Source organism: Mustela nigripes, chromosome 6, assembly GCF_022355385.1.
Source record: "Mustela nigripes isolate SB6536 chromosome 6, MUSNIG.SB6536, whole genome shotgun sequence".
Lineage (NCBI taxonomy): Eukaryota > Metazoa > Chordata > Mammalia > Carnivora > Mustelidae > Mustela > Mustela nigripes.
Genome location: NC_081562.1, coordinates 63,678,479 through 63,706,208, shown reverse-complemented (window position 1 = coordinate 63,706,208; position 27,730 = coordinate 63,678,479). Strand labels below are relative to the sequence as shown.

Genomic DNA, 27,730 nt, shown 5'->3' with positions numbered 1-27,730 from the left:
TAGGATCCAATGGCACATTAAAAAGATTATCCATCATGACCAGGTGGATTCATTTCTGGGTTTCAAGGATGGTTCAACATTCGCAAATCAATCAGTGTGATAGAACACATCAATGAGAGAAGAGAGAAGAACCACATGGTTCTCTCTATTGATGCAGAAAAAGCATTTGACAAAATCCAGCAACCATTCCTGATTAAAACGCTTCAAATTATAGGGATAGAGGGAACATTCCTGAGCTTCATAAAATCTATCTATGAAAAACACACAGCAAATATCCTCAATGGGAAAAAGCTCATAGCCTTCCCATTGAGATCAGGAACATGGCAAGGATGCCCACTCTCACCACTCTTGTTCAACATAGTTTAGAAGGCCTAGCAATAGCAATCAGACAGCAAAGAGAAATAAAAGGTATTCAGATTGGCAATGAAGAAGTCAAACTCTCTCTCTTTGCAGATGACATGATACTTTATAAGGAAAACCCAAAAGACTCCACCCCTACCTACTAGAACTCATTCAGCAATTCAGTAATGTGGCAGGATACAAAGTCAATGTACAGAAATCAGTTGCTTTCCTATACACTAACAATGAAATTACAGAACCATAAGATACCTGGGAATAAACCCAACCAAAGAGGCAAAGGATCTGTACTCAAGGAACTATGGAACACTCATGAAAGAAATCGAAGAAGAAACAAAAAGATGGAAGACCATTCCATGCTCATGGATCGGAAGAATAAATACTGTTAAAATGTCTATACTGCCTAGAGCAATCTATACTTTCAATTCCATTCCAATAAAAATTTCACCGGCATTTTTCAAAGAGCTGGAGCAAACAATCCTAAAATTTTTATGGAATCAGAAGAGACCCCAAATTGCTAAGGAAATATGGAAAAAGAAAAACAAAGTTTGGACACCAAGTATATTTTTATATTATGATACTATGTGGCGTATATTATAAGGGTTTTGTAGGCTTTTCCTGATATTTTAAATTTTATAGACTTAAGTTGTGCATTTATCCCAGAATATGAAAAATAAAAATAAAAATAACAAAAAGAAAGAAAAAGATAAACAAAACTGGCAGCATCACGTTGCCTGATTTCAAGCTTTACTACAAAGCTGTGATCACCAAGACAGCATGGAAGTGGCCTAAAAACAGACACACAGACCAGTGGAACAGAGGAGAGAGCCCAGATATGGACCCTCAACTCTATGGTCAAATAATCTTCGACAAAGTAGGAAAAAAAATATACAGTGGAAAAAAGACAGTCTCTTCAATAAATGGTGCTGGGAAATTGGATAGCTGTATGTAGAAGAATGAAAGTCGGCCATTCTCTTACACCATACACAAAGATAAACTTGAAATGGATAAAAGACCTCAACATGAGGCAAGAATCCATCAGAATCCTAGAGGAGAACATAGGCAGTAACTTCTTCGACATCAGCCACAGGAACTTCTTTCAAGATATGTCTCCAAAAGCAAAGGAAACAAAAGCAAAAATGAACTTTTGGGACTTCATCAAGATCAAAACCTTCTGCACAGTGAAGTAAACAGTTAACAAAACAAAGGGCAACCCATGGAATGGGAGAAGATATTTGCAAATGACAGTACAGACAGAGGGCTGACATCCAAGATCTATAAAGAACTCCTCAAACTCAACACATGTAAAACAGATAATCATGTCAAAAAATGGGCAGAACACATGAACAGACTTCTCCAATGAAGACATGTTCATCATCACTAGCCATCAGGGAGATTTAAAATCAAAACCACATTGAGATACCACCTTACACCAGTTAGAATGGCCAAAATTAATAAGACAGTAAACAACACGTGTTGGAGAAGATATGGAGAAAGGGGAACGCTCCTACACTGTTGGTGGGAATGCAAGTTGGTGCAGCCACTTTGGAAAACAATTTGGAGATTCCTTAAGGAATTAAAAATAGAGCTTCCCTTTAACCCTGCAATTGCACTACTGGGTATTTACTGCAAAGATGCAGATGTAGTGAAAAGAAGGGCCATCTGTACCCCAATGTTCACAGCAGCAATGACCACAGTCACCAAACTGTGGAAAGACCAAGATGCCCTTCAGCGGACAAATGGATAAGGAAGATGTGGTCCATATATACTAGGGAGTACTATGATTCCATCAGAAAGGATGAATACCCAACTTTTGTATCTACATGGATGGGACTGGAAGAGATTATGCTGAGTGAAGCATAATCAAATTTCTGTAAGATGCAGGTCAGTTGTATTTTAGTATAATTTTAATTAAATTTTATTATAAAATAACAGGTACAGAGTCCTGGGTTTTAGAAGCTCTACAGAATCAGGGAAGTGGTCAGAGATTAAGACATGAAGGCTAAGAAAAAAGTAGTCAGGATGACAAATCTCAAGGCTAGCATCCAAGTCTTGGACCCTGGAATGTTGCTGATTATGAATGCTGGGGAAAAATACAAATCAGGAAGGAAGATGCTGCTTCCAGAATCTAAATTATCTTCTTATTGCTACACCCATGATGCAAATCAGCAGCCGAGTAAGGAATGACCAAGAAGAACTAATAGCATGAAAGCAATGAAAACATTTAGAATTGCAGGCTTTAAGAGAAAATGTAAACATTTCAAATTCCCATTTTCAGAATGACTCAGCAATGTATTAGTTACATAACGCCAAATATTATACAAAATATACTACAAAAAAAGTAGGATGGGGTGGGGAAGAGAGTTTAAAATTGTATACTTATTATGTAAATTAAAAATTTTAAAACATTAAAAAATGCAAAAATAAGAAGGAAATTTTATTCAGAGCTAAAAAAAGACCAAGAGAGATTGATTTTGAGAGAAAAGCATCCTAATGCAGTGTTCTAATAGTGTCCATATATGAATGGCATGAATTTGAGCTTCGAAGAGGGAAAAAAACAGGGAAGGAGAAATACCTACAGCAGGAAGAGAAGTCATTTATAAAAGCTGAGGGGAAAAAACACCCCACAAATTTCACAATAAAGGGGACTGCTCAGTACCCTTGAGAATAAGTGGAAAATATAACTAAATAAATCTACCCCATGATACCTAACTTTGAAATGCAGAGCATTGTTTCTAGAGAGAAAGTACAGGAGAATTGCATCAGATTTTCATCAGAGTGGAATCTACAAATAAAATTGTGGTGTATCTTTAACATTTTGATTGTAAAATACAATTTGGAACCTAAAATTCTCTGTTTACCAAGACCACCAGACAGAAATTTTACCTCCTATGTTTTCTCTTCTCCTATGTCTTCCACCCTATGTGAATCTTCCTATCTGTTTGCTTCTTTCCCTATCTTTGTTTCTTTTTAAGGATGTGGTCTGAACATATTAATAAGAGGAATATAAGTGAAAAGTACAATAAAGGAAGGCTGTACCCACAATTGTGAAGTTCACCTAGAGTTCCAGCAAAACAGAAATGGTAACTTTGTATATGCACTTAGGAGACCTTGAAATACAACATTAAAATAAGAACATAAGTTGAGTGACACCTAAAGGAAAAATAGTCTTGAAGAAAAGGAACTGATTAGATACCAAAAAATATGTATGGAATAAATAGTCCTTGTAAAGAAAACTCACATGACTTCAGTCAATAACGACAGCAGAAAGGTGAAATAGAAATTCTGGAAAAAGATAAGCAAGACAAACCTGATTCAAATATAAAATAATTGTAACAAATCACACTTTTGAGATCTGGATGACAAGTAAGAAGAGAGAATCAATTTCAACAAGATGTGAGATCCATTCTTGAGCAGCTCAAAGCTACGACCTGACCACAGAGAAACAAGTTTGGCATCGGGATACTGCTGCCTATGCAAGTAGCATGGTTCTAAGTCATAGATTTTTAACATTTATTGTTTTTCATCTTGGCTGGAAACTTCAATATTGAGCAGTGTAAATTTTAATCAACCTAGACAACATGAAAGCAAAGATTATAACTGCCAGAAAAGGATTGATGGGAAGGAGAAAGAACTGCAGATGGAGGAATTTCTTCATCTGAGAGGCAAATCAAGAGTCAGCATGTAAGCCAGTTAGGGCAAAAAACAGAAGTTACAACGTACCTTTTATATGTCCCAGGAGTAAAAAATTTAAAATGATATGAGTCGTTGACAGGATGGTGAATTTGACTCTTAGCCATCCAAGCAATAAGTCATGAGAAAATTCCTAAAGATAAATAAATAACACAGACCATGTTACTCAGTGATAGGGAGGTAGCAGTCAGATTGGTGAGAAGTAGCGCTGGACTGGGCTAGGACTCTGGCTTTCAATTATGATCCCTCATTTTTTTGTGCCATGCATATACCCATTGTTGTATATTAAATATGAAAAAACAAATGAATGCACTGTATACATGTCTGTTTTTGAAATTTTATTATGAAATTAATAACTTATTACAGATATATGTCAAATATAGGCAAAATTTATATTTATGGGCCATAAAGGGATAGTTTTCCTAGGTTAATTTAAAATAAATCTAACATAATTTTCAATAGTGACCTTTAGTCACTCTCAGTTTACTCACATGTTCTGCCTGTACTCAAATTTAACAGTTTGCATATAAACATTAGAGTGTTCATTTCTTTAATTGGTCTCAATTTGTCATTTGGTACTTAACAAAACTTCGTCCACATTGCAGTGATATTAGATAAAATATTGTCTTCAGTTCAATAGACAAGGGCTAAATAATTTTATCTAAATAAGTCAACTACAGAGCAACTGATAGCAATTCAACATTGTTCATCATTGGCTTTACTTCAGCCAGTATTTATAATGAATTAACCAAGGATACTCTTCTTGAATACATCTGCCAACCAATAAACTTACCCAATGTGTTATAACATTATTCTTTCACATCAAAAATTATGAACATGGGGGCGCCTGGGTGGCTCAGTGGGTTAAAGCCTCTGCCTTCGCCTAGGTCATGATCCCGGGGTCCTGGGACTGAGCCCCGCTTCGGGCTCTCTGCTCAGTGGGGAGTCTGCTTCCTCATCTCTCTCTGCCTGCCTCTCTGCCTCCTTGTGATTTCTGTCTGTCAAATAAATAAATAAAGCTTTAAAAAAATTATGAACATGTTTAGTGTTTTTAATCAATATTCATCTACTTTCTAATAAGAGCTAGTGTGGTTTTAAAATGGAAGAAGGCAAAAAGATGACAAGCCATTTTACAATCAGAAGCAATTACATGGAAAATACCTAAGTAGTATGTTTCATGGGTGTGCAACTTAGGCAGTCACACAGAGCCCCAAGCTGAGGAGAACCTCACACTTGGTTTCATGCTCTGCTGTGCTTGTTTTGTACATGTTAGTCATTAACACAAGGCCTTACATTTTCATTTTCTATTGGGTCCTGCAAATCATGCAGTTGGGCCTTCAACAAATGGTGTGCTTAGAGAAATAACAAAAGTAACCTTTCTAGAAGAAAAATCAGAATTACTCTATTTTTATTCTCCTAAAGTCTTGAATTATTCTCTTATTTTTTTTCCCTACAGCTTTTATTTCTTGGGTCCCTAGAGACCAAAAGCAAAATTAATATGAATAATGACTGAGTTTAATACTTCAAACAGATAGCTTAGAAAAGGGAAGGTTATATAGGGGTGAATTTTTTTCTAGAGTTTTAAATATTTTTTTCTCTTTTCTTTTAATAAGTCATTATTCAACATTTTCTTTAGCCCAGATATGGGTGTGAGGTCTAGAAGATATACAAATACAAATAGTTTTCTCTGATGTTAAAAATAAAGGCTTTTTTTTTTTTTTTTTTTTTTTTGCCCTGTGTCATGTCTTAGGTCTGTTAAAAAAACTTTTGAAAAGTTTAAAAACTTTTAAATTTACAATTTAAATATAGATTGATTATGTCATACCTCTGGCCATGTAGGCTTTAGAAATAATGTATTGTCTAAAATGAGCACTGATCCATACCCACTTTTTCCAAGAATCTTTATTTAACAGCTTTGTTTTTTCCTCTAAACCTTCCTTTCCTTGTAAGCATAGAATCTAGAAATCCATCTAGTGGTCCCATCCATCACTATACTATGTCTCCATTTTAGACTAGTAGTCGTGAGTGGTCAGGGCCCACGGCTCCTTCTTTCATGCACCTTCTCTGAATACACACCCTCAGTAATATACTGCACCCAAGGTGGCTTAGGAAAGGCCAACTTACCTCTGATTATCTTCCTTCATTACCGTTAAATGTGTCTTTTGTTCTCCCATGTAAGGACTCCGCTGTCTCTGTCTCCCACATCCTTCCTCACCAGACTGTGCCTGGTCCACTCATAGCTCAAGGTAGCTTCTCTACATTGTCACCTGATCCCTTGGAAAGTTCATTTGCTTTGTATTGTTGTTGAAAAAACACCAGATCATCTGAGTTATCTGAAAGTTGTGTCATGCCTCAAAGTTCTGAGGTTTTATCCAAATATAGATCCATAGAACTTCTCCACCAAGACCCATCTGCCTCATTGCAGCTCAAACAACATAATCCACAACAAAGAGCCTCCATCACTAAAGGACACTCTTCATCCCTCTTCCTAGTTCTTTTTCATCCCCACTCTACTTTGTGATTTCTGTGATAATCAAAGAAAAAAGGGACAAAGATAAACCAAAAGAATACATAACAGGTATCAATTGATAATGAAAAAGAAGTTTCCCAAGAACTGCTAGAGGGCAAGAGAAAGACAACTTAGAAATCAACATTGACCACATATAATCAAGAAGACAGTTTTTGTGCATGGATAAGTGTTGTCTGGGCTTCTGGTTTTGGGGTGATGCTCACAGTGTACATGGTGGTAAGGAGAGGGGAGAAAGGAGAATAGTTTAAGATTCCAAGGGCCTTTGAAATTAAAGAGTTACAAATATATTTTGCAATAACAGAAAACTGCCTCTAGAAGACCCAGGAAATCAGTTCTATTTCAGGTTTGCTCTTCTAAGCCTTTATCGATCAATAAATGTGCCTATCAGGTACATAAAATTGATAGATTCCAATAGAAAAAAACAGAACCATCAATATTCAAGGTTTATTTAGCACAGGCTCATTTATAATATACTTGGGAACTCAGAGAAGCCTTCATACAGTGTTTTGAAGACCACTAGGCAGCCACACCCCAGGGGACCTTGGTACTCTAGCCTCCAACAGCCTGACCTTGTCTAGAATCAATCCCCACCACAACTTTTTAAAATTAGATAAGAAAGGCAGGGAGATATATTTAGCAGCTGTAAAGATACCTAATTTCTTGGACGCCTGGGTGGCTCAGTTGGTTGGACGACTGCCTTCGGCTCAGGTCATGATCCCGGAGTCCCGGGATCGAGTCCCACATCGGGCTCCCAGCTCCATGGGGAGTCTGTTTCACTCTCTGACCTTCTCCTCGCTCATGCTCTCTCTCACTGTCTCTCTCTCAAATAAATAAATAAAATCTTAAAAAAAAAAAAGATACCTAATTTCTTGAACTTGGAAGACGAAGACCCCAAATCCTCTGTCATGCTGGTGGACCATTCTATCACAGTGGACCTGCTATTCTGCAAAGTGGACACTGATGTCCTCCCCAAGAAGATATGACATAGAGACATTCAGAATCTCCAGTGAGAAATAAGGGAAAACATGAAGGAGGCTGCAGAGCCAGGTAGAAGAATCTTTACTCATTCCAGGAACATGTCTAAATATACTATGTTCTGGGGCCTGTGGGAGAGAGAAAGATGAAGAAAGCAAGCTCTGCAGCAGGTCAGAAAGGAAAAGCCAGGAATAGGGCAGGGCAAAGAGGTGGGAAGGATGCTGGAGAAAAAGCACCAAGGAACAACCTCCTCTAACTCATATTTTGCTCACCAGAACTGAGAACATTTCTGATCTGGAGGGAAACAAAGAGTGTAGGCGTCCACATCACACTGACCCCAGCAAACCTACCTGCCCTTTCCAAACTCACAAGGCCTCTGCTCTGTACCTCACAATCCAAACACTAGCTCTAGTTCCAAGAAACACCCTTTGCTCGAACTCTAAGGGCTTTCACAGCCAGTGGTAGTACACAGTCAACTTTCTTCCTCTGTGGCTCTCAGTTTTCTTGCCAACTCTATAAACACAAGAAATCACTTACCAGTGGGCCTTTCCTGTCTAAGAGGAGAAAGACCTCAAAAGAAACTGCAAGCCAAACCCAAGAGATTGACCAAGCAGAGTCAGGACTTGGAGTAGAGCTTAGCTTGGCCTTTATGGAAATAGGACCCTCAGGAGGGGGGACCTTCTGGGAGGAGGGACCTTCAAGAGACGTGGCATGAGCAAGACTGGGTCTCAGGGAGTTGGGGCCATTAGGAGGCAGATACAAGGGAAGGGTGGGGAACGGGAAAGGAGGTGGCTTAAATAGAATCCTGGAAGAAAGAAGGAGGTGGGCAATGGAAGACTAGTGGGGCTCTGCGTGGGTAAGGAAGTGGACTGAGGATGGAACTAAATGGAACCTTGCTGGAGACCTTGTAGGAAGGGTCTTGGCTATACAGGTGGTCCTGGCTGACAGGAAGAGGGCGTGGGGAGCCTGGTGGAGCCGAGCCTGTGCTGATTTGGAGGCCAATCTCAGATCCAGTTAAAGAGCCCACTCAACAGTCCTTTATTTTATTTTATTTTTTTACAGATTTTGTTTTTTAAAAAGATTTCTTTTTGAATTAATTTAATTTTAATTAATTTAATTTATTTTTTTTAAGATTTTTAAAAGTTATTTTAAAGATGAATATTGATTTATTTGTCGGGAAGGGAAGGAGAACGAGAGCGAGAGTGAGAGCACGCATAAGCAGAGGGAGCAGGGAGAGGGAGAAACAGGATTCCAATTGAGCAAGGAGGCTGATGAAGGACTTGATCCCAGGGCCCTGGACCATGACCTGGGCTGAAGGCAGACACTTAGCTACTGAGCCTCCCCGGGTCCCTCAGCAATCCTTTAAACAAGAACATAAATAAGGACAGACGTGCCCCCGCACTATGTTCCGCAACCACACTATCCATCCCCCGCCCCCTCCCCTGCCCCCTCACCCATGTTTCCTATCACTCCAGGAATAAAAACAAAAGGGATCTGGCTTACGCATCACCACAAGGATTTCCTGAGACAGTTGCTCAGTGTTCACAGCATATTCTGACTGAATGAGTATTGAGCCTTGGGCTGGAGGAAGTAAAGACGTGGTCCCTGCCTGCAGAGCTTCCTGCTCTAGACAGTCATAATGAGGGGATCCCAAGACCCTGAAACAGTGACCAAAGGAAGGTGCCTGTTTGTTTCCACAATGTTAATCTTCAAGCAGAGGCAAGACTTCTCAGAAATGCAGAAGGTGGCGCCTACTTAGAGACCCAGGGCTGAATGCACAGGTGACGCGCCCACGAATCCGTGGGTCTCCAGGTAAAGCGGCACCACCACTGTCTCCACTTGATGCTGCTGACATGCCTCTAAACCCTCAACTGTGTGCCTTAAAGCCTGGGGTGGAAATGAAAGGAATAGAGAGATGGTAATGGCAGGTCCCTAAAGGGTCAGAGTCTGTACTAGCTATAGGAAGAGACACTGAACTTGGAGCAGAAAGAATTGCTCCTGATCACAGGAAGAACCTCCAGCTGAGGAGAAACCATAAATCACACTGACCCTGCCCTAACACATCTGCAGGAGGCCTGGACCAAGGGCACTAACTGAGCACCTCCTGTGTTCCAGGTACTGTGCGGGGTAGGCTCTGTGCCAAGACTACAGAGCCAGAATTCCCAGAGGCAAAAGGGGCAGGCAGGACTGGAAGGACAACTTTCATGACAGAACAGAAGGGGAGGGGCACCTGGGTGTTTGATCTGTGTCTGTTCCAACAGTCCTGGGCTGTCTCCCCGCCTCAACTGGGATTTCCCCAGATGTGCACCTGCTTGAGGGCAAGAAGGGTAGATACAGGGGAGGGTCGGTCTATCCATGCAACTGGTCCCCAGAGCAATCTCTTCCCCTTTCTCCCTGTGCTACTCACTGCCTGCTGTATAGAGGGTGTGAGGCTGGGGAAAATGCCAGGTTCTCCAGACAATCAATAGGTAAGGAAGACAACTGGCCCAGGACTGGGGGAATGCAGAGGATACAGATTTGGGGCCAGAAGTCTCCCCTGGGGGAGGGGGACAGAATGGGGGAAACTGGCAGGTGGAGCTCACCCAGGTGATGTCACAGGAAGTGTCTGCACTTTGAGGAGGGAAGGAGGGAAGAGGAGAAGAGGCAGGGGTGTGAGGCAGAGATAGGAAAAGGGGCTGAGAGAAAAAAAGATAAAAGAAGCAGGGAAGAGAGCTGGGAGGGAGAGCAGAGAGGGAGCAGGGGTGGGGGAGGCAGCACAGGACACAGACAGGAGGAGATGCGGGGGAGACGCTGACAGGTTCACAGGGTGAGACTCAGACAGATGTGATGGGAAGAGAGACCCTCAGACTCTGGGGGAGGGATGCGGGGAGAGGGACAGCCCGAAGGGAGAGCTGAGGGCAGACCCAGTCCTGGGACATCTCAGACCACAGAATATCTGCAGTCCGACAGACAGACAAACAGGCCCAAAAACAGACAGATGTGCTGATGGGGTGAAGGTGAAGGTGGCCACGCTGGAAGGAAGCAGACAGGGCTGCAGGGAGGAGGGAAGGAGCAGACAGAGAGAGAGAAGGAGGCAGGAGTGCAGCAGGAGCCAGGCAGGGAGGGGGCTGCATAGTTGCTCCAGGAGCCTCTTCCCTCTCACCTGATTCCTGATGAGCCTGGGCCCTTCTCAGGAGCTGCTCCTGATGGAAGGGCACAGAAACCTGAGAAGGCGGGGCTGCCTCCCAGTGCCCACCTGGGGTCCCAGAGGCCATGCATGGGTATGGACCTCACCTCTCCTCACCCTGCAGTGCTGCCAGGCTTAGAGGACTGAGCTCAGCCTTCATTTCTCAGGATTCATGCAGCCTGATACACCCAGTGCAGGGGAGTGGGAGCCAAGGAGAAAGAGAAACTGGGTCAGGCAGGCAAGGGAGGCTGACAAGCTCCGGAGAAGGTGCTGGGACAGTCTGGTTAGTGATCCTCTCCATGTTCTTGCTCCTTGCTAGCTGAGTCAATATTCTTGTCTCCTCAAAAACCTTCCAGAGTTCTGTATCTTCCTCCATCTTTCCTCCTGTGGTCATTGTCAGTTTCTCATCATTCAAGTCATGGCATCTGGTCCAGTTGCCCTTGAGCAACTCAGCTCACACACATTTGCTGAGGGAGTGCCCAGAGCACTGTGTCTCTCTGTCCTGCCATCAGCTTCCTCTTCCCAGCTGTCAGGGAGCTCCCCTGGCCAGGGCCCTTTCCCATCTGGGTCCTCACCTTTTTCACCAGCCTTAGAGAAACCTTGACAATTTTCTAAAATTAGATCCACCCTAAAGGACAAAAATGTGCCTCTGGTGAGTATGTTCAGAGCTGTACTGAATGTTGTAACGGAGATCCTGAAACAGGGGACTCCAGAGCGGGAGATAAGGAGTCCTGCCAGCATCTGTCACATAGGCCATCTCCCTCCAGCATCCGTGCCTCCTCCCGCCTGGCTCCAGCCAATCTGTCTCCTCTAAGGCTGATGCACTGAGCTCAGGCACAAATTCACAGAAGCCTAGACTCATAATCCAGGTCTGCTCTAGACCCATTCTTTCCAGGATGTCATACCCCTGCCGCTTTCTTTAAAAACTCTGCAACTCTGGGAGCTGAGGTTGTAGATGGAGACCAAGAGAAAGAGAAATTGCTCTCTCTGCTCAATATCTTTATCTCAGCCGTTTGTCTACACCGCACATCCCCCAAAGCAGAACTAAAACCTCAGACAACAGCAAAAGGGATGAAATCTCAGGAAGACTTTCCCAGCCTTAAGGAGGTCCTGAGTGCCTCCAGAAAGCAGGGCATTTGGAGGGAAAGATGAAGTTGGAGGACCACAGAATGCTTCTTGTGGTACACGCAATTTCCACCAGGGGGCGAGGATAGGAGGGGAAGCTACTCAGCAGAGGCTTGCTAAGCGCTCTGCGGCCACAAGATGGCAGCAGAGAACGGCGCTCCCTGCAGAGCAAGGCCTGGGCCCTGGGCGCTGGTACTGGGCTCCCCTGGAGGGAGGGAGGGACCCGTTGCCAGGGGAGCATCGAAAGACTGAAGAACCATGAGGAGATGGAGTAAAATGTATAGAACAATATCCCCAACTCTACCAAGGTCAAAATCTTCCTGAAAAGGGGAACCATCAGGCTTGAACTACTGACTAAAAAATATGTCCCAGGAGGAAGCAGTGTTGGGAAAGGGTGAACAGGTGTAAAAGCTCCAGGTACCAATGTCAGATTCTTCTTACCCACTCCCAAGCCTTTTCTAATGTGACCCCTGATGTGCAAGAGACAGAAACTAATACTACCAACTTGTTCTGAAGGAGGCCGGTGGGAAAGTGGTCAAAGGAAGACCTTGGTATGAACTGCTTAGCTGAGGCTGCTGGGATACTGGCGGACTGCTTGCCCCTCATAGCCTGGGCTGTCTTCAGCCTTGGAGCAGGGATCCAGGGATGACTGGGGTCAGAGGGTGGGGGCCTCTAAAATCAGGGGATATCTCCCCCTTCCCTGAAGCCCCAAAACCCTGACCCAAAGAGAACAGAGCCCAGAACTCACTGAGACTGAGGTGGGAGGTGAGAGGAAGTCTCTGTGACAGCGATTTGCCTCTCTCATTGTGTACTTCTGTCTCCATCTCCTCACATCCCGGGCCATTATTTCAGACACCACTATCTTCTTCTGTCTCCAAGTCTGTAGCAAGATCAAAGCTCTTAACTCTGCTTTGCTTGTAAATCCTCAGCTGGAGAAGAGGTGGCAGGGTCCATTCTGAGAAAAGGGGAGAGCCCTGACTTACCCTCTTCCCAAGGCAGCAGGGAGGTTAGAAGTTGGACCAAAGAAGGAACCAATCTACTGGTTGGGTAAAAATTTCCTAATAAAATGATCTATACCTGAAAGTATCATGACCTGACCTACATTAACGGTAATATCCTTAATCAACATTCATAATGCACTTACTTCTACATCTCTACACATGGCTTCCTTCCCTGCAATTGTATACCTTGCATGCAATTATTTAACAATTCTTAGGTTCTGTGTTGGGCCCAGTGGAGAGAATGTAAAAATATACAGGGTGCAGTCTCCCCACTCCAAAAGCTTAGAGTTGAGTAAGGGACAAAGAAGATACAGGGTAACTACAACAGAAGACAATGTGTGGAGAGATAACTACGGTAGATTGACACAGAGGAGTAAAGGTGGTTGAAGGAAATAAATTGCTTCTGATGTGAGTTATCTAGGAAGGTGTATGCAAGAAGTAGATTCAAACTTGGTCTGTGATGGATCTAGGATCTAGACCTAGCTTGTACGCTCAGTTTCTTCCAACGCAGAGCTGACCGCCACCGGCCCCTTCTCAGAGTGAAATCATGAAGGTAGTGAACTTGAAGCAAGCCATTTCGCAAGCCTGGAAGGAGCGATGGAGTGACTACCAGTGGGCAATCAACATGAAGAAATTCTTTTCCAAAGGAGCCACCTGGGACATTCTCAACCTAGCAGAAGCACTACTGGAGCAGGCCATGACTGGACCTTCCCCCAATCCTCTCGTCCTGTCCTACCTGAAGTATGCCATTAGTTCCCAGATGGTGTCCTACTCCTCTGTCCTCACAGCTATCAGTAAGTTTGATGACGTTTCCCGGGACTTGTGTGTCCAAGCTTTGCTGGATATCATGGACATGTTTTGTGACCGACTGAGCTGTCATGGCAAAGCCGAGGAGTGCATCAGGCTGTGCCGGGCCCTTCTCAGCATCCTCCACTGGCTGCTGCGCGGCACTGCAGCCTCTGCGGAGTGGCTCTGGGAGGGGCTGGAGGCCGGCATTCCAGCCGCGGGGGAGAAGCAGCTTGCCATGTGCCTTCTGCGCCTGGAGAAGACCCTCAGCAGCACCAAGAATCAAGTCCTGCTCCACATCGCCAAACTAGACGAGGCCTCCTCCTGGACTGCCATTGAGCATTCTCTCTTGAAGCTTGGGGAGATCCTGGCCAATCTCAGCAACCCCCAGCTCCGGAGCCAGGCTGAGCAGTGTGGCACGCTTATTAGGAGCATCCCCACGATGCTGGCTGTACACTCGGAGCAGCTGCACAAGACGGGCTACCCCACAGTCCATGCAGTGGTCCTGCTCAAGGGCACCATGAACCTGACAGGCGAGACACAGCCCCTGGTGGAACAGCTGAAGATGGTGAAGCGCATGCAGCATATTCCCATCCCACTTTTCGTCCTGGAAATCTGGAAGGCTTGCTTCGTGGGGCTCATCGAGTCTCCCGAGGGTACAGAGGAGCTCAAGTGGACAGCTTTCACCTTCCTCAAGATCCCACAGGTGTTGGTGAAGTTAAAGAAATACTGTCACGGGGACAAGGACTTTACAGAGGACGTCAGCTGTGCTTTCGAGTTCCTGCTGAAGCTCACACCCTTGCTGGATAAAGCTGACCAGCGCTGCAACTGTGACTGTACAAAATTCCTACTCCAAAAATGTAGCAAGCAGGGGCTTCTGTCTGAAACCAGTGTGACCAACCTCATGGCCAAGTGGCAGCAGACCGGGAGCATGCACCCCAGCTGAAATCAGGAGAAAATGCCAACATCCAGCCCAATCCTGGGCCCATCCTCCGGGCAGAGCCCACTGTCACAAATATCCTCAAGACGATGGATGCAGACCACTCCAAGTCCCCAGAGGGCCTGCTAGGAGTCCTGGGCCACATGCTGTCCGGGAAGAGTCTGGATCTGCTGCTGGCCGCTGCCGCCGCCACTGGGAAGATTAAATCCTTCGCCCGGAAATTCATCAGTTTGCATGAATTCACAACACACGGCAATGAAGAACTCGCCAAAGCAGCCTCCGTTCGCGCCTTGCTCTTCAACATCTCCTTCCTCATGTTGTGCCATGTGGCTCAGACCTATGGTTCAGAGGTGATTCTGTCCGAGTCAAGCACAGGAGCACAGGTGCCCTTCTTTGAGACGTGGATGCAGACTTGCATGCCCGAGGAGGGCAAAATCCTGAACCCTGACCACCCCTGCTTCTGGCCTGACTCCACCAAAGTGGAGTCCTTGGTGGCCTTGCTCAACAACTCCTCGGAGATGAAGTTGGTGCAGATGAAGGGGCACGAAGCCACAGCATTTCAGCGGCCATCTTGGAAATCCTCAATGCCTGGGAGAATGGGGTACTGGCCTTCGAGTCCATCCAGAAAATCACAGATAACATCAAGGAGAAGGTGTGCAGTCTGGCAGTGTGTGCTGTGGCTTGGCTTGTGGCCCAGTTGCGGATGCTGGGTCTGGATGAGCGCGAGAAGTCACTGCAGATGATCTGCCAGCTGGCAGGGCTGCTGTACAGTGAGAACACACTGCAGTTCTACAGTGAGAGGATGGTGATCATGAGCTCGATCCTGGAGCACATGTGTGCCGACGTGCTGCAGCAGACGACCACCCAGATCAAGTTCCCGTCCATGGGTGTGGACACAATGCCCTACTGGAACCTGCTGCCTCCCAAGCGACCCATCAAGGAGGTGCTGACGGACATAGTCGCCAAGGTGCTAGAGAAGGGGTGGGTGGTCAGCCGCTCCATCCACATCTTTGATACCCTGCTGCACATGGGAGGCGTCTACTGGTTCTGCAACAACCTCATTAAGGAGCTGCTGAAGGAGACGTGGAAGGAGCACACGCTGCGGGCAGTGGAGCTGCTCTACTCTATCTTCTGTCTGGACATGCAGCAGGTGACCCTGGTCCTGCTGGGCCACATCCTGCCAGGGTTGCTCACCTATTCCTCCAAGTGGCACAGCCTCATGGCACTGCGCTGGCCAAGCTAGCCGTCTGGTGTGCCCTCAGTTCCTATTCCTCCCATAAGGGACAGGCGTCCTCCCGCCAAAAGAAGAGATACCATGAAGACATCGAAGATTATATCAGTCTCTTCCCCTTGGACGACATGCAGCCCTCAAAACTGATGCGACTGCTGAGCTCCAATGAGGAAGATGCCAACATCCTCTCGAGTCCCACTGACCGCTTCATGAGCAGCTCCCTGTCAGCCTCCCAGCTGCACACGGTTAACAGGAGAGACCCGCTGAACCGAGTCCTGGCCAACCTCTTCCTGCTCATCTCATCCATCCTGGGCTCGCGGACCGCGGGCCCGCACACTCAGTTTGTGCAGTGGTTCATGGAGGAGTGTGTGGATTGCCTGGAGCAGGGCAGCCGAGGCCAGCGTCCTGCACTTCACACCCTTCACCACCGTATCGGAACTGGTGAAGGTGTCAGCCATGTCCAGCCCCAAGGTGGTTCTGGCCATCACGGACTTCAGTCTGTCCCTGGGCCGCCAGGTGGCTGCCAAGGCCATTGCTGCGCTCTGACAGGCTGGGGGGTAGCCGCAGGGGCCGTGTGGGGGACCACAGCCCCAGGCGCCTCACAAGGGAACAGTGAGGAAAGATGAGACAGCATTGCTCATATCCATGTGATGAAAGAGCCCTATGTCATTTCCAGATTATTCCCCTATCCTGACATCTGACCTCTAAGACGTCTCCCAGTTTCTTTCATAATTTCTTCTGCCCACTGCCAGCACTAAGGACTGTGTGCAGCCTGGCTGTTAGCCTGGGGCCCTCAGCACCCCACACCCCTCCCCCTTCGGACAGTAGATGTGCCTCTGGGAACTTTGCAGGTGCAGAGTGTGTATATTTATATTTTTGTAACACATGAGGGAAGTTTCTCTCAGTTCATTTGTAAATAAAGATCTTTGTGGGAAAACAAAAAAACAACAACAAAAAAAACTTGGACTGTGATGATTGTGTAGAATTTCAGTAGTCAGAGATTGGAAGTATGGAAAAGACATAAGGAAAAGACATAGTTACAGGGAAGGATTTCTTGACTTAGGGCATTATTTGACACTGACCTTCTGTCATCATGATAGTGAAATACAAGGGCCAGTGAAATTCAAGGTATTACTGCAGAAGCCAGAAGCTTTCTATAGGGCAATAAGGGTCAGGACCTGAGTCCCAGGGTCCATTTATTCCCCCCTTCTCTTGCAGCTGATCTTATTAAAGGTCTGTACTGTTCAAATGGAGCAGGGTACCCATTATGCCTCCATCTATAGGTCTCTCATCTCTTCTCTCCCTCCCCTGAGTTCCTTAATGACAATGAGAGGATTTCTTAATCTCATTACTAAGAAGAGCACAAAGAATATACCACACCACTTAAGTTGGATAATTTGCGTACCTGAAGGAAAGAGAGACACCCCTCCTCCTCCCATCTCCATAGTCAATTTTCCTTGATCTTTAGACACTATATGTCAGTAAATACCTGTATTTCCTCCTTCACTGGACAAGAGATGCCATTAAAGGTCAGATGCAAAGTTTGTCATAAAAATCCCTCATAAAACAGTCTCCCAAGTGCTGGCATTAGAAGATGGAAAAAGGGGTTCCTGGGCTGTGTCTGCCTTCAAACCACGTGAAGGTTGTCCTGCGTCCTGTTTCCAGGAGCTTTGCTTCAGGTGCTCTAAATAAGGAAACAGAGACATTCAGCTCCTCTTACATCCTTTCTTCTGTCAAAGCTCCTTGTTTTCTATGATGTTCATTTCACAAGTCCCCTATTTCTCACAATCTCAACTCTACATTCCTGAGTTAATATAATTTTTAATTCTCCACTTTCTGGGATGGCTCAAATAGAAAGTCCCATTTGGAAGCAAAGATGTAAATAAAATAGCTTCTTTTAGTACCTTCCATGAAGGGGTTCTAGGAGAGGGGAGGGGGTTACATGGGTGGTTACAAGGATGGCTGTGTATTAGGCTAGAAAGAAAAGTCATGAGGCAATTTCCTCTGGTTGCTGTGCTCTTTCTCTGTAACCTCTCCTGGCTATAACAGATTTATAGGGGCTCCAAAGCATCCCAACATCTTAGCCATGAATTTCCCAGAAAGAAAACTCATGGATGTTCCCTTGAAAGTAGATGAAAAGTTGATTATCAGGATTTGGTACAAACACACAAACCAGGGCCGAGGAAAAAGGCAGCTAGTTCATTACAGCTTGTTGAACTCCTTCAGGATTTGTGTATGCACACACAAACAGAGGCACACAAACACACACACAGAGGCACACACATCATACCTAACAACCATGGTCATATTTATAGAGGAAATATACCCCATTCCTTGGTGCTTATTTCCACTCAAATTCAATGACATATGTCCATATATCTGGCACACACACATCTTTCAACGGGGTGCTTTATCAATATAATATACCCAGCCTTTCCCCTTTCCAAGCTCCTATCATCAGGGTGGGGCAGAGTGAAGTTGAGAGAATATCTGAGTACAAGCTTGCCTGTGTCACTAACTGTGACTCTGACCATAGGACACAAACAAATAGAAATTGTTTATTCATTATTCACTAACTGTAATTATCCATTATGTTTCCATTATCTCTATGCCATCAAATTTCAATGATCATCTATCTCTCACTGAGTGGCTGCTCTGTGCAGAGTATAGCTTAAGGAGGGGTTAGCAGTATGAACTTTGCTCAGAGTTGGTACAAGTCTTAGCTTCAGTACTCAGTTTGCACAAATTTCTTCATTGCATTTTGCACCTCTCTGAGCCTTAGTTACAACTTTTCTTTTTAAATTAACATATAATGTATTATTTGCGCCCAGGGGTACAAGTCTGTGAATTATCAGGGTTACACATTTCACAGCACTCACCATAGCACATACCCTCCCCAATGTCTATAAGCCAGCCACCCTATCCTTATCTCCTCCATCCCCCAGCAACCTGCAATTTGTTTTGAGAGATTAGGAGTCTCTTATGGTTTGTCTTCCTCCCAACCCATCTTGTTTCATTTTTTACCTCCTTAGTCAGCTTTTGTAAAGTGAATATAACAATACTCAACCCCTACAACTTTTGTATTAAATATGTGATCTTGTAAAGTGCTTGAAACAAAGCATAGGGCAGAGTATTCAGTAAATAGTAGCTATTATTTTCATCATCACTCTGTAGGCATTGGAGATATAAAGAAATAATACATAAAAGAGATGTTCTATTCACTTGGAGGTTTTTCAATCTCATCAATGAGGTAATATATATACAAGTAGACAGGAAGAACACGAAAACCTAAAACTCTTATTTGAGCCCTAACATGCAACTTATTCTCCTAAACCTGAGACTTGATTACAATTTAAAAAATTTTTTTAATAAACATATAATGAATTATTTGCCCCAGGGGTACAGGTCTGTGAATTGCCAGGTTTACACACTTACAGCACTCACCATATCACATACACTGCCCAATGTCCATAACCCCATCACCCTTCCCCTGGGCACCCTCCGTTTGTTTTGTGACATTAAGAGGCTCTTATGAAAAAAAAAAAAAAAAAAGAAAAAAGAAAAAAAGAAAAAACAAAGAGTCTCTTATGGTTTTCTCCCTCCAGATCCCATCTTGTTTCATTTATTCTTTTCCTACGCCCCAAACTCCCCACGTTGCATCTCCACTTCCTCATATCAGGGAGATCATATGATAGTTGTCTTTCTCCGATTGACTTATTTCGCTAAGCATAATACCCTCTAGTTCCATCCACGTCATCACAAATGGCAAGATTTCATTTCTTTTGATGGCTGCATAGTATTCCATTGTACATATGTACCACTTCTTCTTTATCCATTCATCTGTTGGAAAGGTTCTTTCCATAGTTTGGCTATTGTGGACTTGCTGTTATAAACATTCGGGTGCACATGCCCCCTTGGATCACTACATTTGTATCTTTAGGGTAAATATCCAATAGAGCAATTGCTGGGTCATAGGGTAGCTCTATTTTAAAGGTTTTGAGGAACCTCCATGCTGTTTTCCAGAGTGGCTGCACCAGCTTGCATTCCCCCCAACAGTGTAGGAGTGTTCCCCTTTCTCCACATCCTCGCCAGCATCTGTCATTTCCTGACTTTTTAATTTTAGCCATTCTGACTGGTGTGAGGTGGTATCTCATTGTGGTTTTGATTTGTATTTCCCTGATGCTGAGTGATGTGGAGCACTTTTTCATGTGTCTGTTGGCCATCTGGATGTCTCCTTTGCAGAAATGTCTGTTCATGTCCTCTGCCCATTTCTTTGATTGGATTATTTGTTCTTTGGGTGTTGAGTTTGATAAGTTCGTTATAGATTTTGGATACTAGCCCTTTATCTGATATGTTGTCTGCAAATTTCTTCTCCCATTCTGTCAGTTGTCTTTTGGTTTTGTTGACTATTTCCTTTGCTGTGCAAAAGCTTTTGATCTTGATGAAGTCCATACAATAGTTCATTTTTGCCCTTGCTTCCCTTACCTTTGGTGATGTTCCTAGGAAGAAGTTGCTGCAGCTGAGGTTGAAGAGGTTGCTGCCTGTGTTATCTTCAAGGCTTTTGATGGATTCCTTTCTCACATTGAGGTCCTTCATCCATTTTGAGTCTATTTTCGTGTGTGGTGTAAGGAAATGTTCCAATTTCATTTTTCTAAATGTGGCCGTCCAATTTTCCCAGCACCATTTATTAAAGAGGCTGTCTTTTTTCCATTGGACATTCTTTCCTGCTTTGTCGAAGATTAGTTGACCATAGAGTTTCTGGGCTCTCTATTCTGTTCCATTGATCTATGTGTCTGTTTTTGTGCCAGTACCATGCTGTCTTGATGATGACAGCTTTGTAATAGAGCTTGAAGTCCGGAATTGTGATGCCACCAACTTTAGCTTTCTTTTTCAATATTCCTTTGGCTATTTGAGGTCTTTTCTGGTTCCATATAAGTTTTAGGATTATTTGTTCCATTTCTTTGAAAAAAATGGATGGGATTTTAATAGGGATTGCATTAAATGTGTAGATTGTTTTAGGTAACACAAACATTTTCACAATATTTATTCTTCCAATCCAGGAGCATGGAACATTTTTCCAGTTCTTTGTGCCTTCCACAATTTCTTTCATGAGTACTGTATAGTTTTCTGAGTATAGATTCTTTGCCTCTTTGGTTAGGTTTCTTCCTAGGTATCTTATGGTTTTGGGTGCAATTGTAAATGGGATTGACTCCTTAATTTCTCTTTCTTCTGTCTTGTTGTTGGTGTAAAGAAATGCAACTGATTTCTGCACATTGATTTTATATCCTGACACTTTACTGAATTCATGTACAAGTTCTAGCAGATTTCGAGTGGAGTCTTTTGGGTTTTCCATATATAGTATCATATCATCTGCAAAGAGTGATAGTTTGACTTCTTCTTTGCCAATTTGGATGCCTTTAATTTCTTTTTGTTGTCTGGTTGCTGAGGCTAGGACTTCTAGTACTATGTTGAATAGCAGTGGTGATAATGGGCATCCCTGCCGTGTTCCTCACCTTAGTGGAAGAGCTCTCAGTTTTTCTCCATTTAGAATGATATTTGCAGTGGGTTTTTCATAGATGGCTTTGATAATATTGAGGTGTGTGCCCTCTATCCCTACACTTTGGAGAGTTTTAATCAGGAAGGGATGTTGTACATCATCAAATGCTTCTTCAGCATCTACTGAGAGTATCATATCGTTCTTTCTTTTATTCTTTTCTTTCTTTTATTGTTCTTTCTTTTATTAATGTGTTGTTTCACATTGATTGATTTACGGGTGTTGAACCAACCTTGCAGCCCTGGAATAAATCCCACTTGGTCATGGTGAATAATCCTTTCAATGTACTGTTGGATCCTATTGGCTAGTATTTCGGTGAGAATTTTCGCATCTGTGTTCTTCGAGGAATTGGTCTATAATTCCCTTTTTTGATCCTTGTCTGGTTTGGGGATCAAGGTGATGCTGGTCTTGTAAAATGTGTTTGGAAGTTTTCCTTCCATTTCTATTTTTTGGAACAGTTTCAGGAGAACAGGAAGTAATTATTCTTTAAATGCTTGGTAGAATTCCCCTGGAAAGCCATCTGGCCCTGGGCTTTTGTTTTTTAGGAGATTTTTGATAACTGCCTCAATCTTATTGGTTTGGGTATGTTCAGGTTTTCTATTTCTTCCTGATTCAGTTGTGGTAGTTTATATGTCTCTAGGAATGTATCATTTCTTTCAGATTGTCAAATTTCTTGGTGTAGAGCTGCTCATAATGTGTTCTTATAATTGTTTGTATTTCTTAGGTGTCGGTTGTGATCTCTCCTCTTTCATTCATGAATTTATTTATTTGGGTCCTTTCTCTTTTCTTTTTGATAAGTCTGGCCAGGGGATTATCAATCTTATTAATTCTTTCAAAGAACCAGCTCCTAGTTTCATTGATTTGTTCAATTTTTTTTGGTTTCTATTTCATTGATTTCTGCTCTGATCTTTATTATTTCTCTTCTCCTACTGGGTTTAGGCTTTCTTTGTTCTTTCCCTAGCTCCTTTAGGTGTAGGGTTAGGTTGTGTATTTGAGACCTTTCTTGTTTCTTAAGAAAGTCTTGTATCACTCTATTTTCCTCTCAGGACTGCCTTTGCTGTGTCCCACAGACTTTGAACAGCTGTGTTTTCATTATAATGTGTTTCCATGAATTTTTTTCAATTCTTCTTTAATTTCCTGGTTGGTCCATTCATTCTTTAGAAGGATGCTGTTCAGTCTCCATGTATTTGTGTTCTTTCCAAATTTACTCTTGTGATTGAGTTCTAGCTTCAGAGCGTTGTGGTCTGAATATATGCAGGGGATGATACCAATCTTTTGATATCAGTTGAGACCTGATTTGTGACCCAGGATGTGATCTATTCTGGAGAATTTTCCATGTGATCTAGAGAAGAATGTGTATTCTGTTGCTTTGGGATGGAATGTCCTAAATATATCTGTGATGTCCATCTGGTCCAGTGTGTCATTTAAGGCCTTTATTTCCATGTTGATCTTTTGCTTAGATGATCTGTCCATTTCAGGGAGGGGAGTGTTAAAGTTCCATACCATTATTGTATTCTTGTCAATTTGTTTCTTTGATTTTTTTATTAACTGGTTTATATAGTTGGCTGCTCCCACATTAGAGGCATAGATATTTAAAATTGTTAGATCTTCTTTTTGGACAGACCCTTTGAGTATGATATAGTGTCCTTCCTCATCTTTTATTATAGACTTTGGCTTAAAATCTAATTGATCTGATATAAGATTGCCACCCCACCTTTCTTTTGATGCCCATTAGCATGGTGAATTGTTTTCCACCCCTCACTTTATTTTTTTTTTTTTATTTTTTTTTATTTTTTTATTTTTTTATTTTTTAAAGATTTTATTTATTTATTTGTAAGAGAGAGAGAGTGAGAGCGAGCACAGGCAGACAGAGTGGAAGGCAGAGTCAGAGGGAGAAGCAGGCTCCCTGTGGAGCAAGGAGCCCGATGTGGGACTTGATCCCAGGACGCTGGGATCATGACCTGAGCCGAAGGCAGCTGCTTAACCAACTGAGCCACCCAGGCGTCCCTCCACCCCTCACTTTAAATCTTGAGGTGTCTTTGGGTCTAAAATGAGTTTCTTGCAGACAGCATATTGATGGGTTTTGTTTTTTTTATTCATTCTGATACCCTGTGCCTTTTGATTGGGGCATTTAGCCCATTAACATTCAGGATAACTATTGAGAGATATGAATTTAGTGCCATTGTATTGCCTGTAAGGTGGCTGTTACTGTATATTGTCTCTGTTCCTTTCTGGTCTACAACTTTTAGGCTCTCTCTTTGCTTAGAGGACCCCTTTCAATATTTCCTGTAGAACTGGTTTGGTGTTTGCAAATTCTTCAGTTTTTGTTTGTCCTGGAAGCTTTTTATCTCCCTTTCTATTTCAATGATAGCCAGCTGGGTATAGTATTCTTGGCTGCATGTTTTTCTCCTTTAGTGCTCTGAATATATGATGCCAGTTCTTTCTAGCCTGCCAGGTCTCTGTGGAGGTCTGCTGCCAATCTAATATTTTTACCATTGTATGTTACAGACTTCTTGTTCCGGACTACTTTCAGGATTTTCTCTTTGTCGCTAAGACTTGTAAATTTTACTATTAGATGATGGGATGTGGACGTATTCTTATTGATTTTGAGGGGGGTTCTCTGCACCTCCTGGATTTTGATGCTTGTTCCCTTTGCCATATTAAGGAAATTCTCTACAATAATTCTCTCCAATATACCTTCTGCTCCCCTCTCTCTTTCTTCTTCTGGAATCCCAATTATTCTAATGTTGTTTCATCTTATGGTGTCACTTATCTCTCGAATTCTCCCATCGTGGTCCAGTATTTGTTTGTCTCTCTTTTGCTCAGGTTCTTTATTCTCTGTCATTTGGTCTTCTATATCACTAATTCTTTTTTCTGCCTCATTTATCCTAGCAGTAAGTGCCTCCATTTTTTATTGCACCTCATTAATAGCTTTTTTTAAATTTCAACTTGGCTAAATTTTAGTTCTTTTATTTCTCCAGAAAGGGCTTTTATTTCTCCAGAGAGGGTTTCTCTAATATCTTCAATGCCTTTTTCAAGCCCAGCTAGAACCTTGAGAATCGTCATTCTGAACTCTAGATGTGACATATTACCCATGTCTGTATTGATTAGATCCATAGCCTTCGGTACTGCCTCTTGTTCTTTTTTTTGTGGTGAGTTTTTCCACCTTGTCATTTTGTCCAGATAAGAATACATGAAGGAGAAAATAGAATACTAAAAGGGTGGCAAAGACCCCAGGAAAATGTGCTTTAACCAAATCAGAAGAGACCCCAAATCATGGGGAGGGGGAGAAAGGGGGTAAAAAGAAGTTCAGAAAAAGAAATTAAAAAAATAAAACAAATAAAGAAAAATATTAAAAAAATGCATATATATATATATTAGACTTGTGATTAGAACAGGGTCACCAACTACTTTTGGGAGTATTTTGATCTCTTAGAGGAAACTACCTCCCAAATTTTAAAGAAAGAAAAATGTATATAAGGGTAAACACAATGAAGGGATGGAATATGACCATAGAGATGAAAAAAAATTTTTTTATTTCTAAAAAAGGAATTGATAAAGTAAGTTGGTTGGGAGAATAAAGAAAAAGAAGGTGGAGAGAATTTGCTCAGTCTGGAGACTAGAATGATCCCCATGTTATATTTAGGGTGTATTTTGATCTATTAGAAGAAGTTGTATCCCAAATTTTTTAGAAGAAAAAGCCCTATGTGCATACAAAAAATAAAGTTAGATATAATGAAGGATAAAATATGACTATAATAATGAAGGTTCAAAAACAATTATTTTTTAATGAAAGGTATTGTTAAGATAAACTAGTTAAAAACATTAAAAGAGCAAAGAGTAAAAGTTAAAAACATTTAGTAGAAAAAAATTAAATTAATAAAAGTAATTAACTTTGCAAGACTAAAGATTCATGGGGAGAAAGCCATGAATTCCATGCTTTGCTTTCTCCTCCTCTGGAATTCTGCTGTTTTCCTTGGTAAGTGAACTTGTTCTTGGCTGAATTTCTTATTGATCTTCTGGGGGAGGGGCCTGTTGTAGTGATTCTCAAGTGATTTTTTTCTGAGGCAGAATTGCACCACCCTTACCAGGGTCCAGGCTAAGTAATTTGCTCGGGTTCACTTTTGGGAGCTTTTGTTCCCTGAACACTTTCCGTAGAGTTTCCGAGGACAGGAATGAAAGTGGCAGCCTCCCAATCAGCCTCCCTGTCAACCCTCTCCCCTGAGCCAAGAGCTTGGGGCCCCACTCCTCAGTGCACCTTCAGAGAAAAGTGCTCAATCACTCCCATCTCCCTGGCCTCCAGCTGCACTCCGAGCTCACCCAGCCTGTGACCAAGCATCCCTGTCTCTGGCACACAGCTCCACCTGGAGTCTCTGAACCCCGCAGATCCCTGAGCTCCTCTGGGGGGTCTCCCCAGATCTTGGGGGACCCCACTCTCAGAGCCATGGCCTGTGCCACAGATTACGGTTCAAGGTAGCCCTGAGTTGAGAGCTCACTCCTCATCTCCGTCTCTGTAGCTGGTTTCCCTGCTCTAATACCTGTGAACTCTGTGATACTCAGACACCCTGATCCTTCTATGACCCCGTGGGACCTGAGGCCATGCTGTCCCTGCATGGACTTCACCCTGGTTTAGCCTCTGGAGCGATGTCCCTCAGTGGAGCAGACTTTTTTTTTTGGAGCAGACTTTTAAAAGTCCTGATTTTGTTCTCCATTGCTCCACCGCTTGCCGGGTGCCGGGCCCTCCCCCTGTGGTCTATCTTTCTGTCGCTTTGGATTCACTTCTCTGCCGGTCCTACCTTTCAGAAAGTAGTCAATTTTCTGTTTCTAGAATTGTTTCTCTTCTTCTCTTTGATCTCCTATTGGATTTGTAGGTGTTCGGAATGGTTTGGTAAGCTATCTAGCTGATCTGCTACCTGATGTCGTCTCACCCTGCTACTTCTCCACCTTCTTGACTCCTCCTCTCCTGATTACAATTTTTAGCAGATTTCAATGCTCAAATGTTTTTTTCTTTTGTAATTAATCATCCCCATGCCTCACCATCTTATCTACACCACACACTCAAACCAGTCTTTCACTTAACAAGTTGACTGGAGATTTCTTGGGGCAACAGTAATTTTGAGAGTTCATTTTATCCATTTTGCTGGTTCTGGGCAGGAGCCCATTTGAAGCATAACACATCCAAGTGAGACAGCCATATCCCCCATCACCTTGCTAATCTCAGAATATTTTTCCTTTTGTTCAACTCAGTCTGTTTTCCTTCAATATTGGCCTGTCTTCCTCACTCATTCTGATTTAGGATGAGGTACCTAAACCCTCAAAAGTGTAAGAAAACTCCCAAATGCCCACCTGGTAACATTGTTCCATTGCCTATCAGCAGGTCTCTGGAATTACAGGTCTCATATAGTTTGTTATTAACCCATTAAGAATCATCAAAAGATCTCTTAAAAAGCATTAGTTTTGGGCCATGTCAGGGTATAACCACCCATGTAGTCATCTGATGTCTTCATACAGTTTTCAAAAGATGAAAGTATCCTAATTTCCAGGACAGATACTTAAGAAATCCTATTTCAATCCCCCCAACCTCCAGAGCCTCCTTGATTAGTGTCATTATATTATCACTCATTTGATTAAGGGACAGTACAACCCTGAGTCAGGACATGACTAAGATGACCTCCCCCGTCCCTTTAAGGCCATCGTATGAAGAAGAGGTAGGAGAATGGGCAGCAGTCCCTACATATGCAATTCTTATGCCAGGGGAGCACCTGAAGACCAAGTAGATTCCTGGGAGGGCACAACAGGCATTGTCCCAAAGTGGGCAGAGTGCCAAAACCTGCCATAGTGACCAGTGTTGGAGGCCTGGAGACAAGAGGGAAGCTAATGACTATACTCTCCCTCTTCCTCAAATTCAACTCCCCCAGCCTAGGCTCATCCTCTTATACTCCCAGTTCCAAAGTTTTCAGACCTTTTGTAGTGTCCCTCTGAGACTAGACACCTATCACTGATCACCTCAGGCCAATGCTTCTCAAACCTGAAAGAACATACAAATTACTTGGAAGCCTGCTAAAATGCAGATTCTGATTCTGTAGGTCTGGGTTGGGGTCTAAGACGTTGCATTTCTACAAGCTCCCAAGTGATACCTATACTACTAGAGCAAGGATCTAGATGATATAGCAGGTGCTACAACTGTCTCGCAGGAAGAGTCTATCTGTCCACATCCTTCTGCTGTCTATCCTCCAGATGGCAATGAGAATCATGTCATTCCTTCCTGATTCAGGAGTCTCTCTCCATGACACAATACACAATATAAACCTGGCTCATATTCCCTTGAAATGTGGAAAAAAAAAAATCCCTCAGAAGAGTCTCATTCTTTCA

The 27,730-nt window shown here is 43.1% G+C and overlaps 1 protein-coding gene and 1 long non-coding RNA gene across 2 annotated transcripts in view; one reads left to right on the top strand and one right to left on the bottom strand.

Moving 5' to 3' along the window:
- LOC132019531 (uncharacterized) overlaps positions 1–6,395 on the bottom strand; it is a 29,428-nt gene extending 23,033 nt beyond the window's left edge. Inside the window, exons 1-2 of the long non-coding RNA XR_009404797.1 lie at positions 6,175–6,395; positions 4,081–4,183 (exon numbers count right to left, since the gene is read on the bottom strand). This is a non-coding gene — a long non-coding RNA (uncharacterized LOC132019531). The remainder of the gene's footprint in view (positions 1–4,080; positions 4,184–6,174) is intronic.
- Positions 6,396–13,319: 6,924 nt separating this feature from the next.
- LOC132020634 (mediator of RNA polymerase II transcription subunit 24-like) lies at positions 13,320–16,350 on the top strand. The gene is given in 5 exon segments (XM_059404782.1): positions 13,320–14,544; positions 14,547–15,122; positions 15,125–15,790; positions 15,793–16,202; positions 16,204–16,350. Coding segments are annotated over 5 exon segments (2,949 nt in total). The 5' UTR covers positions 13,320–13,394.
- The last annotated feature ends 11,380 nt before the right edge of the window (positions 16,351–27,730 follow it).